The sequence below is a fragment of the Chiloscyllium plagiosum genome, chromosome 30, assembly GCF_004010195.1.
Source record: "Chiloscyllium plagiosum isolate BGI_BamShark_2017 chromosome 30, ASM401019v2, whole genome shotgun sequence".
Classification (NCBI taxonomy): Eukaryota; Metazoa; Chordata; class Chondrichthyes; order Orectolobiformes; family Hemiscylliidae; genus Chiloscyllium; species Chiloscyllium plagiosum.
In genome coordinates, this window is record NC_057739.1 from 44580976 (window position 1) to 44596992 (window position 16017).

Here is a 16017-nt window from a genome sequence, read left to right on the forward strand (position 1 = left end):
CTCATTCTTATCAAGTCCCATCACAATTGCCCCTTGTTTGTGCTGATGTACATTGATTGATTCCTTTTGGCAATCCCTGTTATAAAATTCTCATCCCATTGTGAAATCCCTGCCTGGTCTTTTCTCATCAATTCCCCCCTTGCTCCCCACCTCCTCTAATCCTTTGACCTTTGTGCTTCATATTTGACCAATTTTGCATCCCTCAGTTTTTCACCCTTCACCAGCAATACTTTAAGCTGCCTGGACTCTAAGCCCTAAATCCCACTTCCTTTAAGATACTGCTTTAAAACCCCCACAATAGTGACCAAGTTTACAGTCATCTGTCCCAATATCTCCTTGGTGAGATTTTTAAGCATTTGCCAACACGTGTGAAATGCTTCAGGTTGTTTTGCTAAGTCCTAGATGCTATATAAATGCAAGTTGTCTCTTGTCATAGACATGAGGTTTAACATGGAAAGAGGTTCATTGTGTGCACACCAGTCTGGAATGCTGCTGACCTGCTGTGCTTTTCCAGCACCACACTCTCAACTCTGATCTCCAGCGTTTGCAGTCCTCACTTTCTCCTATCCAACCATTCAATGTGTCTTCCCTTGCCTTGAGAGTGCTCCTGGAATGCATCACTTCTCATTTTTAAGGATTAAAATCCATTTGCTACTGACCAGTCCATCTGAGGGTTTCTTTGTCACTGTTTACCACACCACCAATTTTCATGTCATTTGTGAATTTACTGATCAAAGCTCCTACCTTCTTATTTATGTCATTAATGTATACAACAAACAGCAAGGGACCCACCATTAAACCCTGTGGTGCACCACCGGACATGGGCTTCCAGTCACCAAGAACACCCTTCCACCATCAGCCTTTGCTTCCTGCCACTAAGCCAAATTGCACCAGATCCCATGGGCTCTTTGCTGCTTAATCAGTCTGCCATGTGAGACCTTGTCAATGGTATCAGTGAAGTCCATGTAGACTATAGCCCCTGCATTACCCTCATCTATTCACATCCTCACCACCTCCCAAAAAAAACCTGTCAGACATGATCTTCCCTTACAAAGCTATGTTGACTATTCTGAATTTATCCTTATTTCTCCAAGTGGAGATTTAATTATGGAGGAGAAAGTGAGGTCTCCAGATGCTGGAGATCAAAGTTGAAACTTTATTGCTGGAACAGCACAGCAGGTCAGGCAGCATCCAGGGAACAGGAGAATGCCCATTCTAATTGTTTCCCTTCCACAGAAGTTAGGTTCACTGGCCTGTATTTCTTGATTTATCCTTACCAGTCGTTTTGAATAATGGAACCATGTTAGCTGTTCTCCCATCTGCTGTACTCCTCCAGTGGCAAGCGACGATTTGGAAATTAACATGCCATCTCCTCCCTTCATTCCTGCAGCAGCCTTGAATAAGTTTTCATCTGGCCCTGGAGATATATTCACTTTTATTGCTGTTAGAACTGCTGAGACTTCTCTGTTAATTTTCTAAGTGTACCACAGCCCCCTTCCTGATTTCTATACTTAGATCATCATCCTCCACAATGAGTACAGACGCAAAGTACTCCTTTAAAATTTGTCTTCTGACTCAAAATACAGATTGCCATTTTAGTCCCTAATGGGCCCTGCTTTTTTTCTCCCTTGGTTATCCTCTTACCCCTAACAGGCATAAAAAAAACCTTTGGGATTTCCCCTAATGTTTCATGTTTTTTTTCTTGCCTCCCATATGTTCTAATTTCTTTTTTTGAAGAAAACCCCTGAGTTTTCTATACCCGAGGGCATCAAGTATTTTTGCACTGGTGTAACCTGATCTGGAGGTTTTGTGAATGTTGTGCATAATTGCACTTGACTGATAAAACATTGGATTGCAATTACCATTAAATAAAGTAATTCTGCTAGGCTCTTCCTTTTGCTTAGGAGGCACAACTTATGGAATTATTATATCAGTTCAGTTTGAGCTAAACAAATGGAGTTGAAGAGTATGGCACTAGAAAAACACAGCCGGTCAGGCAGCATCCAAGAAGCAGGAGAATCGACATTTTGGGTATAAGCCCGATTTCTGATGGAGAGTTTATGTCCAAAGCATCGATTCTCCCTCTCCTCAGATGCTGCCTGACCTGCTGTGCTTCTCTAGCGCCACAGTCTTCGCCTCTGATCTCCAGCATCTGCAGTCCGCACTTTCTCCTAGCTAAACAAATGGAAATTTGTACAGCCAGTCACTGGCCTACAAATGGGTTCGTAACTTGATTTGTACGCAAAGCAGGGCAATATAAAGCACAGGAAATTTCGATATGTCGAATCTTAATTACACCCCTGTATGCGATTGGATTCATAAGTACGAGAACTCATAAGTCAGATATTTGTAAATCGGGGATCCCTGTAATCTAAATCCTAATATTACAAATAACATCGAAACTGGGAACACAGGAGCAGGCTCTCTGGCTCCTCAAGCTTCTGTCATTCAATAATTTCATGGCTGATCTGGTTGTTCTCTCCATGTTCCTGCCTGCTCTTGAACAGGTCACTGCCTAAGGATACAATGTAGGCCATTTAAGACTCAGATCAGGAGAAATGTCTTCACCCAGAGAATGATGAGCCTGTGGAATTCTCTTAACACATAAAGCAGTTGAGGCTAAACCATTGAATGTTTTCAGGAAGGAGTTAGATGCAGTTGCTAGGGCTAAAGTGATCAAAGAATGTGGGAAGAAAGCAGGAACAAGAACTGAGTGAACAATCAGCCATGATCACGTTGACAGCTGACTCCAAGAATTGAACGTTTCCCGATGAAGGGCTCTGGTCCGAAACATTGATTTTCCTGCTCCTTGGATGCGACCTGACCTGCTGTGCTTTTCCCAGCAACACACTCTCAACTCTGATCTCCAGCGTCTCCACTGTCTCCAAGAACTGAATGGTCTACTCCCTCCTAGCTGTTGTGTTGACCAATATTACCAAACCCTCTGTTCAGCTGCAGAGCCCAATGAGTCACTGCTTTGCACTTTGAGCAAGTTAATGTTTGTTTAACTTAATTTAACTTCATTCTCAATAAGGTGATCAGCACTTGGGGCTTATCGACCTCTCCCCATAGCTCTCCTGCTTAACCAAAATGTCGAAAAAAGATTTTTCAGTTAGCTCTGCTCCTTGAAATTTTTAATGGTCATTTTTATTTGTTGTCTACTTAAATTGTCAATTTATTTCTTTGGATTTTCCTAATTCCTGTGTACTGTTATACCAAACCTTGCATGACTTGAAATTGCTCATCAACTCTGAAGTGAGAAAAATTGAAAATTGGTAATAAGACTGGACAGCCTTGTTATAAAGAGTACTTTTTTTAACAGTTAACATTTTAAGTTCATAGACTTTTTCCCCCAGAGTTCCACAATCTGCACCTTGCTCCCTTCTCTGTCTATTAAAAAAATCCATTTACCAACACCATTCAGTTCTGAAGAGTCCTACCAGACGACATTAATTCTGTTTCTCTCTCCACAGACGCTGACAGACCTGCTGAGTTTCTACATTCTTCTCTGCATTTGTTTCGGATTTCCATAATTCACAGTATTTTGCCTTTTGCAGATGGTGGAGAGGCTCAGCGCAAAAGTCAAAGGGCTTGTTAAAGGCTCTGAAGGGGTGTGGTGGGGAGAAAAAGATGTAAAATGTGTGTGAATGAAGGCAGTGTCTATCAATTTCTGAAGGCCCAGTTGATTCTGCACTGCTGTGAGGCTCAAGCTGAAATAAAGAACAGATTATGATGTGGTCAGTTTCTGAAATTACGGAATTTGATGTTGAGACCTTAAGGTTGTAAATTGCCTAAACAGAAAATGATGTGTTGCTGAGTTTCTCTAGCATTAAAATAGACATAGAAAATAGGAGCTTAGGCCATTCAGCCCTTTGAGCTGCCTCTGCCACTCATTATGATCGTAGCTGATCATCCAACTCAATAGTATATTTTCTGCTTTTTGCCCATATAATGGGATCAGGATCCAATCCTTTGAGCCTGTTCCTCCATTCAATGAGATAATGGCTCATCTGTGCCTAACTTCATATATTTGCTTTTGGCCCATATCCCTTAATACCTTCGATAATTTTTTGTTAAGCAATCTCAGATTTAAAACCAATAACTGATCCAGAACAACTGGCATTTGTGGAAGGGAGTTCCAAACCTCTCCCACCCTTTGTGTGTAAAATTGCTTCCTAACATCTCGCCTGAACGGTCTGGTCTTAATTTTCAGACTATGCCTCCAGTTCAAAAATCTCCAACTAGTGGAAATTATTTATCAACTCAGTCTTTTTGTTAATATCTTGAAAACTTTGAACAGATCACCCCTAAACCTTCTAAGTTAGAAAACAAAAAGGCCATATTTGTCGAATTGATACCAGTGGTGGTTGCTTTGGTAGTGGTCTGGTCGGCCCAGTGTGGAGACTCCTGGAATAGACTGCGTGGGGAAAGCATGGCAAAGAGGAGGAGATCGAGCCCTTGCAGGAAGTGTGGTCACAGCATGGCTAAGCACTTTCAAAAGTCTGCAATGTTTGAATTTTAGCTTTATTTCTTTATTTTTCAACTTAAACATTGCAGTAATTCTTAATATTAACTTTTAACTTTGTTCTTTCTTCCTACTCTGTTCTTGTGATTCTGTACCTAGGTAATTGTAGCTAAGATGGTGGTTGTGTGACTATCTAGAAAGTACCCTGATCTATCCTTTCTTTGTCCAAAATGGATACATTGAACTCCATCTGCACAGTTTTACCCATTCACTAAGTCTATCAATATCTCTTAGTAATTTTACGCTAAGATCTACGCTGTCTACAAAACTGTTTAACTGTGCCATTTAGATACATGACTTTCTATGCCATTATCTGAATCATTTTAATAAATAATGTGAATAAGTGAGGCTTTAACACAGACCCTTACTCATTACCCCTACTTTCTCTCACTTACTGCACCACCAATCAGCCAATTCCATAGTCTGCAACACTGAACTCTAAAGACTAATTCTGCTTTCTTTCCTAGGTGCTGCCAGAGTTTCTCCAGAAATTTCCAGAGTTTATGATCCATACACCAGATTATTGTCCAACAGATTTATTTGAAATCACAAGCTCTCAGAGTGCTGCCCCTTGATAAACCACTTCACCTGATGAAGGAGCAGTGCTCTGAAAGCTTGTGATTTTAAAATAAATCTGTCGGGACTACAACCCTTGAGGTGTGACTTCTGACCTTGTCCACCTCAGTCCAACCACCTCTGTTTGTGATCTGGCTCAGTCGCCTGTTCCATAACTTGTTTGTGTGATTTCTTTAGCCCTCGAGTGCTTATAATACAACTCCTTGAAATCATACAATATTTTAGTATCAAAGCAAGCAAAACAAAAATCAGCAGTTATTGAATTTGGCATCTGATTTTTTTGTAAATATATTTATTAGCAATTTCTTTAACTTTACAACCATATGAAATTATTGAAAAATACAATCAATAACAAATATCAGTATAATAAAGGGAAAAAACACAAATTACAATGCAACTACTGTCTACAAATTACGAACCTACCCTATAATACAAAACAAACCCTAACACTGTGCAAAGCAACACCAATAAATAAGTAATAACTAATAGATAAAAAAGAAAGAAAAGCAAAAGAAAACACAAAAAACAAAACAGCTATGCTCGGAACAAAGCTCCCATACAAAAGAACTGATTTGGAGATGCCTGTGTTGGACTGGGATGTACAAAGTTAAAAATCACACAACACCTCTTTTCCCTGGGGTCGGGGAGTCCAGAACTAGAGGGCATAGGTTTAGGATGAGGGGAAAGAAATAAAAGAGGTCTACAGGGCAACTTTTTCACGCAGACGGTGGTATGTGTATGGAATGAGCTGCTAGAGGAAGTGTTGGAGGCTGATATAATTGCAACATTTAAGAGGCATTTGGATGAGTATATGAATACGAAGGGCTTGGAGGGATATGGGCTGGGTGCTGGCAGGTGGGACGAGACTGGGTTGGGATATCTGGTCGGCGTGGACGGGCTGGACCAAAGGGGCTGTTTCCACGCTGTACATCCCTATGACTATGACCAGGTTGTAGTCCAACAGGGTTGAAAAGTGTGTTGCTGGAAATGCGCAGCAGGCCCCTGAATTTGTCTAGAGCGATTATTGAGAAGCGATTTTCGTTTCTAACAGACGGGTTGGACCAAAGGGACTGTTTCCGTGCTGTACATCCCTATGACTATGACCAGGTTGTAGTCCAACAGGGTTGAAAAGTGTGTTGCTGGAAATGCGCAGCAGGCCAGGCAGCATCCGGGGAGCAGGAGAATCGACATTTCGGGCATGAGCCCTTCTTTGGGAATGAAGAACCACCACCGGAAGAAGGAGCAGCACCCTGAAAGCTAGTGCTTCCATTTAACCCTGTTGGACTATAACCTGGTGTTGTGTGATTTTTAACTTTAAACAAAAGAACGGGTGCATTGTAGATGTACTAACTGGCATCTGATTTCTAGCATCCATGCACGGTTTTGGTATTGATCTCCGAGCTGGGGTTTCCGGGTGCCCGGGGCACGCGAGCGCCTGCCCTAGTTACATTTTGGAGGGAAGCTTTAGCAACAAAGTAACAAGTTTCCATTGATACAGACAGAGGAAGTTACATTTGTCCCCGGGCTCGGGAATGTGGAAGCTGCTGAGCTCCCGCTGTCTTCTGGCCGGAGTCTCCCTGGCCGCCGGCACTGGCCTGGGTCTCACCCTCGGGATCCACCGGGATCCAGTGGATCGGCTGAGCGGCTTCCCGGTGATCGCGGCCGAGAGCGGCCCCCCGGCGCTGTACCCGCCGGCGCCCGCCACCGAGATAGTGAAGTTCGGCTTCCCCGCCGTGCCCCAGCTCCGGAGCCGGGAGTCCTACGTGTTGGCCTACGACCCCCGGACCAGGAACGCGGCCTGGGTGCTGGAGCAGCTGGATGCCGGCCGCCTGCAGCACAAAGGCTCGGAGCGAGGCCGCTGCGAGTTCCGGGAGGACCCCTCGGTTCACGAGTACCACCGCGCCCGCAACAGCGACTTCAAGGGCAGCGGCTTCGACCGGGGTCACCTCGCCGCCGCCGCCAACCACCGCCACAGCCAGAAATGCATGGACGACACCTTCTACCTGAGCAACGTGGTGCCACAGGTTTAAAAAAGAAAGACCATTCAGGCCATCGTACCCTCTGATTCAGGCCATTCAAGCCCCCTTGAAACAATCGGGTTCTGAACTAGAGGCATATGCCACTGGTACACTTGATGTGAACAGGGGTTTTGTCAGAAATGTCAAGGGAGAGATAGCGAGGACTGCAGATGCTGGAAAGACAGTGTAGATAGACTGTGGTACTGGAAAAGCACAGCAGTTCCAAGTTTGTGAAAAGATTTGTAGCTCGGGTGCTCGTTGTTGTTCTGTTTGCCGAGCTGGGAATTTGTGTTGCAGACGTTTCGTCCCCTGTCTAGGTGACATCCTCAGTGCTTGGGAGCCTCCTGTGAAGCGCTTCTGTGATCTTTCCTCCGGCATTTGTAGTGGTTTGAATCTGCCGCTTCCGGTTGTCAGTTCCAGCTGTCCGTTGCAGTGGCCAGTATATTGGGTCCAGGTCAATCTGTGGATGAGTGCCATGCCTCTAGGAATTCCCTGGCTATTCTCTGTTTGGCTTGTCCTATAATAGTAGTGTTGTCCCAGTCAAATTCATGTTGCTTCTCATCTGTGTGTGTGGCTACTAAGGATAGCTGATTGTGTTGTTTCGTGGCTAGTTGGTGTTCATGGATGCGGATCGTTAGCTGTCTTCCTGTTTGTCCTATGTAGTGTTTTGTGCCGTCCTTGCATGGGATGTTGTACACTACATTGGTTTTGCTCATGCTGGGTATCGGGTCCTTCGTTCTGGTGAGTTGTTGTCTGAGAGTGGCAATTTCATCAACAGATGCCTAAGGGAAAGACAACGGAACGAGGACATGCCACAACCCAAAGGACTAGCCACACTACCATACATCAAGAGCATTTCCGAACTGACAGCCAGATTACTGCGACCACTAGGACTCATAACAGCACACAAACCAACGGCCACTCTCAGACAACAACTCACCAGGATGAAGGACCCGACACCCAGCATGAGTGTATAGTGTACAAAATCCCATGCAAGGACTGCACAAAACACTACATAGGACAAACAGGAAGACAGCTAATGATCCGCATCCATGAACACCAACTAGCCACGAAACGACACGACCAGCTATCCTTAGTAGCCACACACACAGATGACAAGCAACATGAATTCGACTGGGACAACACTACTATTATAGGACAAGCCAAACAACAAGGGAATTCCTATAGGCATGGCACTCATCCACAGATTCAATCCATAAGCACATCGATCTGGACCCAATATACCGACCACTGCAACGGACAGCTGGAACTGACAACCGGGGAAGCGGCAGATTCAAACCACTATAAATGCCGGAGGAAAGATCACAGAAGCGCTTTACAGGAGGTTCCTAAGCACTGAGGATGTCACCTAGACAGGGGATAAAACGTCTGCAACACAAATTCCCAGCTCGGCGAACAGAACCACAACAGCACAGCAGTTCCTTCAAGCAAAAGCTAAAAATCACACAACATTAGGTTATAGTCCAACAGGTTTATTTGGAAGCACTAGCTTTCGGAGCACTGCTCCTTCATCAGGTCGTTGTGGAGTATAAGATCAACTTAAAGTTTATTTAAGAATGTAACTTTTAAATGTTCTGTGATTTACATATGAAAGAACTGAAACCAACATGTTCATTCTAAAAGATGAGAGACTTAACAAACAATCCAGGTCTTTTTCAATATATAATTTCAGTTACATCACACTGTAAACTTTTGCTATAAATTCTGTGTTGTACAATCTTATTCTCCACAACCACCTAGCATTCCAAAAACTAGTGCTTCCAAATAAACCTGTTGGACTATAACCTGGTGTTGTGTGATTTTTAACTGTACATCCCAGTCCAACACCGACGCCTCTAAATCAAAGAAAAGCATCCTTGAAGAGTCCTGCCCAACTCTGCTGCTCCTCAGATGCTGCCTGACCTGCTATACTTTCCCAGCACTACACTGTATCTACTCAGAAATGCAAAGTGAAAGAGACATTTGGATAAATACATGAAAAGGAAAGGTTTGGAAGGATATGGGTCAGGTGCAGACAGGTGGGACTAGTTTGGTTTGGAACAATGTTCGGTGTGGACTGGTTGGGCCGAAGTGTCTGTTTCTGTGCTGTATAAGTCTAAAATATGTGCAGGACTGTGGGGAACAACCAGGGTGGATAAAAAGAAAAACCGAAACCACTTCGGATGCGGTGAATTGGAAACAAAAACAGAAATTGCTCAATGCTCAGCAAGTCTGGCAGCATGTGTGGAGAGAGAACAGAGTTAACAGAGGTTTCTGAAGAAGGGTGACCGGACCAGAAACATTAACTCTGATTTCTCTCCACAGATGCTGCCAGACCTGCTGAGCTTTTCCAGCAATTTCTGTCTGATTAAGAAGAAGCCTTGCGTTTCCATAGCATCTTACACAACTTGGAATGTTCCAAAAGACCTTTCCGTTGGATAGAAATGGTGTGCAGGGATATGGAGAAAAAATATGAGGTTAGCACTAAGTAACGGAACTCAGTGGGTGAATGGCTTCCTTCTGTGATTCTGTAATTTATAACCAATGAACTACTTATGAAGTGAAGTCATAATGTAAGAGAACTTCCCATGCCCTTTTTGGAAACTTTTTCTCTTTTTTTTCTTTTTTTTAAATGGTGATGCTGCCAGCAAAATGTTTGCAGTCTGTCCCAAATTACTCCTTCAATTCAATAACTCATGGTAGTCTCTCTCTGTCTGTCTGTCTCTCTCTCTCTCTCTCTCTCTCTCTCTCCCCCACCCCCACCAATAGATGCTGCCAGACCTTTTTGGGTTTTTCCAGCGCTTTCTGTTTTTTTAAATTTCCCTAAGTGCCCCTTCAGTCATAGTTGAGAGTGTGGTGCTGAAAAAGCACAGCAGGTCATGCAGCATTCTCGAGGAGCAGGAGAATCGACTTTTTGGGCGTAAACCCATATCAGGAAATTATGCCCGAAATGTCAACTCCTCTTGACTTTGATCTCCAACATCTGCAGTCCTCATATTCTCCTAGTAGCCCTTTCAGTCAGAAGGTTCTGGGTAGAGTAGTATTCCGGGATAAAATACAATCCCAGCATGGTACTGAGGGAGTGCTGCAGTGTTAGACATACTGGCTTTCCATTCAGACACTAGGCCAAAACCTCTCCCTCCCTCCCTTCCTTAGGTGAATTGAAATCCTGAGGGGCTGGCTCACACTCTGGAGTTGAGTCCAAATCCCAATATGGCAGCTGTTGGAATTTAACTTCAATTACTAAAATTCTGAGATGTAAAACTAATCACCGTGAAGGCGACTAACAATCTACCATCAGCTTCTGTAAAAGCCCATCTGGTTCATTGATTTCCTGACGAACTCTGGCTGACTTATGACTCCAGCCCCAAAGCTAAGATTGACATCCAGCTGCCCCTCTGCAATGGCCTAACAAACCATTCAGTTTAAGGCGTCATGAAGCATGGACAATAATATTTTGATAGTGGCATAATCAAGGGAAAAAATAATAAAGAGAAAAAAGTTCAAAGTTTTCCTAAATTATAACAGCGATGTCACAAGAAGTTCATTTGCTGTAAAGAGCTTTCGCACACTCCAAGGTCATGAAAGGTGCTATGGAAATGCAATCCTTCTTTGTAATCCACTTAATTGTTCTCCAGAGAAGTGAGAAAACCAGGGAGCACAGATTTCAAGTCATTGTGGAATGATTAGTGGGGATGTGAGAACACATTTTTTCACCCAGAACGTAGTAAGCATCAGGAACTCATTGTCTGAAAAGGTGGTCGAAGTAAAAACCTTCATTTAAAACCTAATTTAAAAGTATTTTATTGTTTACTTGAAGGAGCGTGACCTGCAGGTCTAAAGACCAACTGCACAAAGCTGGGAGTAGCTGATTAGCTCATCACAAGCCATCACATATGATGGCCTGACTGTCTAGCTTCTATGCTGTAATTTTTCTGATTCTATAATGATTAATTGTCCTTTTAAAATTTGTTCATGAGATGTGCTTTGGTGGTGAAAGCAGGAAATGTTGAAGCTGGTGAATGGGATACCCAGTCAAGCTGGCTGCTTTGTCCTGGATAGTGTTGAGTTTATTGAGTGTTGTTGGAGCTGCACACATCCAGACAAGTGGGGAAGTACTCCATCTTGTGATTTGTGGACAGGCTTTGGGAGACCAGAGGGGAGTTACTTGCTTCAGAATTCCCAGCTTCTGACTTGTTCTCGTAGTCAAAGTATTTTATGTAGATGGTCCTGTTAAACTTCTGAGCAATGGTAACACCCCCAAGCTGTTGATAGTGGGGATTCAGTGATGGTAATGTCATTGAATGCCAAGGGGTGAAGATTAAATTCTCTCTTTTTTTTAAGATTACTTACAGTGTGGAAATAGGCCCTTCGGCCCAACAAGTCCACACCGACCCACCAAAGCGCGACCCACCAAAGCGCAACCCACCCAGACCCATTCCCCTACATTTACCCCTGCCCCTAGCACTACGGGCAATTTAGCATGGGCAACTCACCTAACCTGCACATTTTTGGACTGTGGGAGGAAACCGGAGCAAACCCACGCAGACATGGAGAGAATGTGCAAACTCCACACAGGCAGTCACCTGAGTCGGTAATTGAACCCAGGTCTGTGGCACTGTGAGACAGCAGTGCTAACCGCTGTACCACCGTGCCGCTCTTATTGGAGATGGTCATTGCTTGACATTTGTGTGGCATCTTTGTGTCAATTGTCATCCTTAGCCTGGATATTGTCTCAATGTTTTTGGCTTCATGTTATGGTAGAATGATATCCTATTTTTATACTGTAAGGCAATGTATGTCCATAAATCATGTTTCCTTCAGGACTAATTTGTATTTATTTTGCTTTATTTTTGATGATCCCCCGTAGAATCCTAACTTAAATCAAAACGTCTGGAACAACTTGGAGAAATACTGTCGGAGCCTGACCAAGTACAACAAGAATGTGTACATCTGCACTGGACCCCTGTACCTGCCGAGGTATGACCCATCTATCTGTCGGGTTAAGTAGAAACAGTGACTAAAATACAGCTTTAATTCAGACGATTTCAACACACATCTTCATATGGCTGAGAAATGAAGCTGTTTCTTTGGGCTACACGGGCTGGGTAAGTCCCAGTGTCATTTGTTGGTTTATCCTGCGTTAGCTGATCACAGGCAGAGCAGCACATTGCTCCATCGCCTAAGGAAGATTTTCTTTAAAAAGTAAGTTAGCAGGAGCCATTGCAGCAGAGATTCACCCATTCATAATGGGACACAGCCACGTTCTTTTGCAATCATAACACAAAAAGCTGTTTCAACACCTACAGCAAGAGCAGGCAGTTAGAAACAAGGGAGACATGAATGAAGATTTCCAAGAATAGGGTGACAAGGCTAAGAAGTCTTGCTCCAGTTGTACAGGGACCACACCTGGTGTTCTGAGTACAATTTGATCTCCATATTTCAGAAAGGATATACTGGTGTTGGAAGCATTGAGGACACAGCTCACTAGGTTAGTGCCTGGGATGCGAACGGTGAGGGGTGTGTACAATTGAGGTGGGGAATAATCTCAGGATAAGGGGTTGATCATTTAACACAGAGATGAGGAGCAATGTCATCTCTCAGAGTGTGGTGAATCCTTAGAATGCTCCACCTAACAGCAAGATGCATGCTCCATCACTGAATACATTTAGGGTTGGGATAGACAGATTTTCAGTGTTTCAGGGAATCGAGGGATAAGGGCACTTTTGGGAAACTGGAGTTGAGGCAGCAGGTCGGCCATAATTATGCTGAATGTCAGGACACATTCAAGGGGCTGAATGGCCATAACTTGATCCTGTTTCTCATGTTCTTATAAAAAATGTCTTCTTGTAAATTTATTCCCGGATGTGGACATCACTGACTAGGCCACCATTTAATGCCCATCCCAGTTGCCCTGTTGAGAATCAACCACATCTCTGTAATGTGGAGTCACATATAGACCAGAGCAGAGATGGAAATGTGTTGCTGGAAAAGCGCAGCAGGTCAGGCAGCATCTAGGGAACAGGAGAATTGACGTTTCGGGCATTAGCCCTTCTTCAGGAATCCAGAGCAGGTAAGGACAGCAGTTTCCTTCCCAATGGATATAGTAAACCAGATGGAATTTTTCCAATAATTGACAATAGTTTCAAGGTCATCATTAGGCTCTTCATTCCCATTTTTTATTGAACTTAAATTCCATTATCTGCCATGGTGGGATTTGAACCCAGGTTCTCAGAACTTTACCTTGGTGTCTGGATTAATAGTCTAGTGATAATACCACTACCATTGCCTCCCTGGCTCTCCTCAGGATGTGAAGAATGCTTTAAGAATTAAAGTTATTTTAAAATTGGCATTTATTTTTTTTAAATAGGTTGGAACCGGATGGGAAGGTTTACGTGAAGTATGAGGTCATAGGGAAGAATCATGTTGCAGTGCCAACACACATTTTCAAAGTGGTGATACTGGAGAAGCACAGCGGAGAAATCGAATTGCAGTCATACGTGATGCCCAATCAGCCAGTGCAGGAGAACATCCCCCTCGAACGCTTCCTGGTGCCAATTGAAAGCATCGAGCGGGCATCGGGGGTGCTCTTTGTCAGTAATATTCTAAAAAGAACCAATAATCTAAAGACCATAACTGCTGGTAGTAAGTAACAGCACTTTGAACTGTGACTTAGTTCTGAATTGTTCAGGGGAAGAGTGTAAATCTGTTGTTGCTCAGTGAGATGCTCAAAATTGTTTTTTCCTAATTCCTTTGAATGTTTTTCAGCATTAAATATCCCCATAGACATATGATGTAATATATGTGTGATATATATTACATCCACCTTCGCTAATTCACATTCATTTTTGAATAATTGAATGCTTTTCATTCCCAATGTATTATGGGAATGAACTATTATCAGAATATGTTAAGATTTCTCCTTAAAGTAACTTCAGGCTATCTTGCTGCAGCTTCGACAAAACAGAAAGCTCTGATTTTTAAAAAATTTGTATGTGAGATGTGGGTATCATTGGGATAAGACTGGCTTTAGTTTTCATCCCTCATTAACAAGTTGGTGGGGGTTTACCTTGCCTGACTCCTGCAGTCAACACACGGTGTGTTTGCTGCTGTTTCCTACAACAAAGGCAAGTTCCAGAATTTTGATCAAGGATGAGGATGAGGAACCTATTTTTTAAGTTAGGGTGATGTGTGATTGGAAATGTCCCTGTCTTCAAGTTACTGGAGGTTGTAAAAGCCTTGGCAAGTGGATGTGCACTATCAGGACGTGATGGCCAAAAGCAAAGGATTTCATCTGAAGGACGCATGTCTTGCTAGTGCTACCTTCCCCGAAGTGGAGAAAAGTCTCATCTGGCTCTCTGATTCCAGTTTCAGATCTTTGATGCAACTGAAATGAACTATGTTCCACAGGATCTTGATTGATGGTATCAGCACAGCCTATTTACTGTTAATGTCTCATTGCCTGGGTTTGAACTATGAGACAATTATCACCATCCACACCCACTCAGTAAGAATGCAGTTCCTGTGGATCATGGGCAGGACACGAGTTTACATCAGGTGTCTTGCTACAGTGCTACGTTTGGAGAAAATACATGTGACAAATTCTCAAACTAACTTTTCTGTGGAATGGGGACATGATAATGTTTGTAACAAACTTCTAACTTAATATTGGTTCTGGGTAAGCCAAATTGAATTTGGCAATATTTTAAGATTGTACTTAAGTAATGCACTTTCTGTATGTTAATGGGGCAGGATCATAGGACACAGAATTTATGGTAAAAGATCAATGTATCATACAACTGATGCGATGTGTTGAACAAACCTAGATTGCTGTTAAGTCTTTAATCACTTAGAATGGGGTTGCAGGCTTTGATTGATTAATATGTAAATCCTGGAACTTCTTGGATGATCTCTCAGCTCATCTGGTTCTTATTTCCAAAGTAGGAATTTTTAAAACGTTACATAGACTGACTGCCGATAGATTGTGTGCATTTTGAACAAAATAGAATGTATCTGCAGATTTGTTTAACCTGGTGTTGTGTGATTTTTAAATTTGTCTACCCCAGTCCAACACTGGAACCTCCACATCATGTGTATTAATGGTTTATCCATCAGACTCGATCAAAATTGAAACTTAGCATAATGTATTAAAAACAAAATAGTGGAAACACTCAACAGGTCTGGTAGTTTTTGTAGAGAGTTATCATTTCAGGTCAGTAATCTTTCATCAGAACAATGATCAGGTGTCAAACAATAGAAGGATTCAGAGGATGGTCGAAAAGATTGATTTTGGAAGCTTTAAATGAAAACATGCAGAGCTAGCAACAAAGGGAACTTTGTAATCCATTAGTCATTGAGTCTTCTTGCTGCTGGTCAACCTACTGAAGGTAAATACACTGAAATCTTGTTGAGAAAAATATTTTACGTTTTGAAAGTATATTTTACAAAAGATTGTTAATTATGATGTAAAATCCCCAGCATCATTACTGTTTATTTTAGTATTTATAAAATAAACAAAGTTTAATCATAAATGTGTAACTCTATCATTTTGCCTTGTGAAGCATCGTCCGTGAGTGTAAATATTTTAACTTGAACTCCATGAAGGCACTTATGGGTGATATACCAGAATATGCTTTATTCAAAGAATAATCTGCAATTTTAAAACAATTGCGTTGTATTTACTGGGATGCAGGGAAAGGGGTATTTGCTGGGCAGACCCAGGTGGGTGGATTTGCTGAGACACTTGGAGAGGAAGTTATTTACAGGATCTCAGGGAGATGGGTATTTATAGGGAGGGGATTTTCCAGGGATAGGGTATTACAAAGAGGGGGTATTTGGGGTGTTTATAGAGGGAGGGGTTTTTTACAGGGAGGATGCTTTTTGGGGGTATATATAGAG

The 16017-nt window shown here is 42.7% G+C and overlaps 1 protein-coding gene across 1 annotated transcript; it reads left to right on the top strand.

Annotated features, from left to right (window-relative positions):
* The first annotated feature begins 6242 nt into the window (after nucleotides 1-6242).
* endog (endonuclease G) lies at nucleotides 6243-15650 on the top strand. The gene is made up of 3 exons (XM_043720599.1): nucleotides 6243-7125; nucleotides 11990-12099; nucleotides 13490-15650. The coding sequence occupies exons 1-3, from the start codon at nucleotides 6634-6636 to the stop codon at nucleotides 13770-13772; spliced, it is 885 nt and encodes a 294-aa protein (XP_043576534.1). The 5' UTR covers nucleotides 6243-6633; the 3' UTR covers nucleotides 13773-15650.
* Nucleotides 15651-16017: the final 367 nt, after the last annotated feature.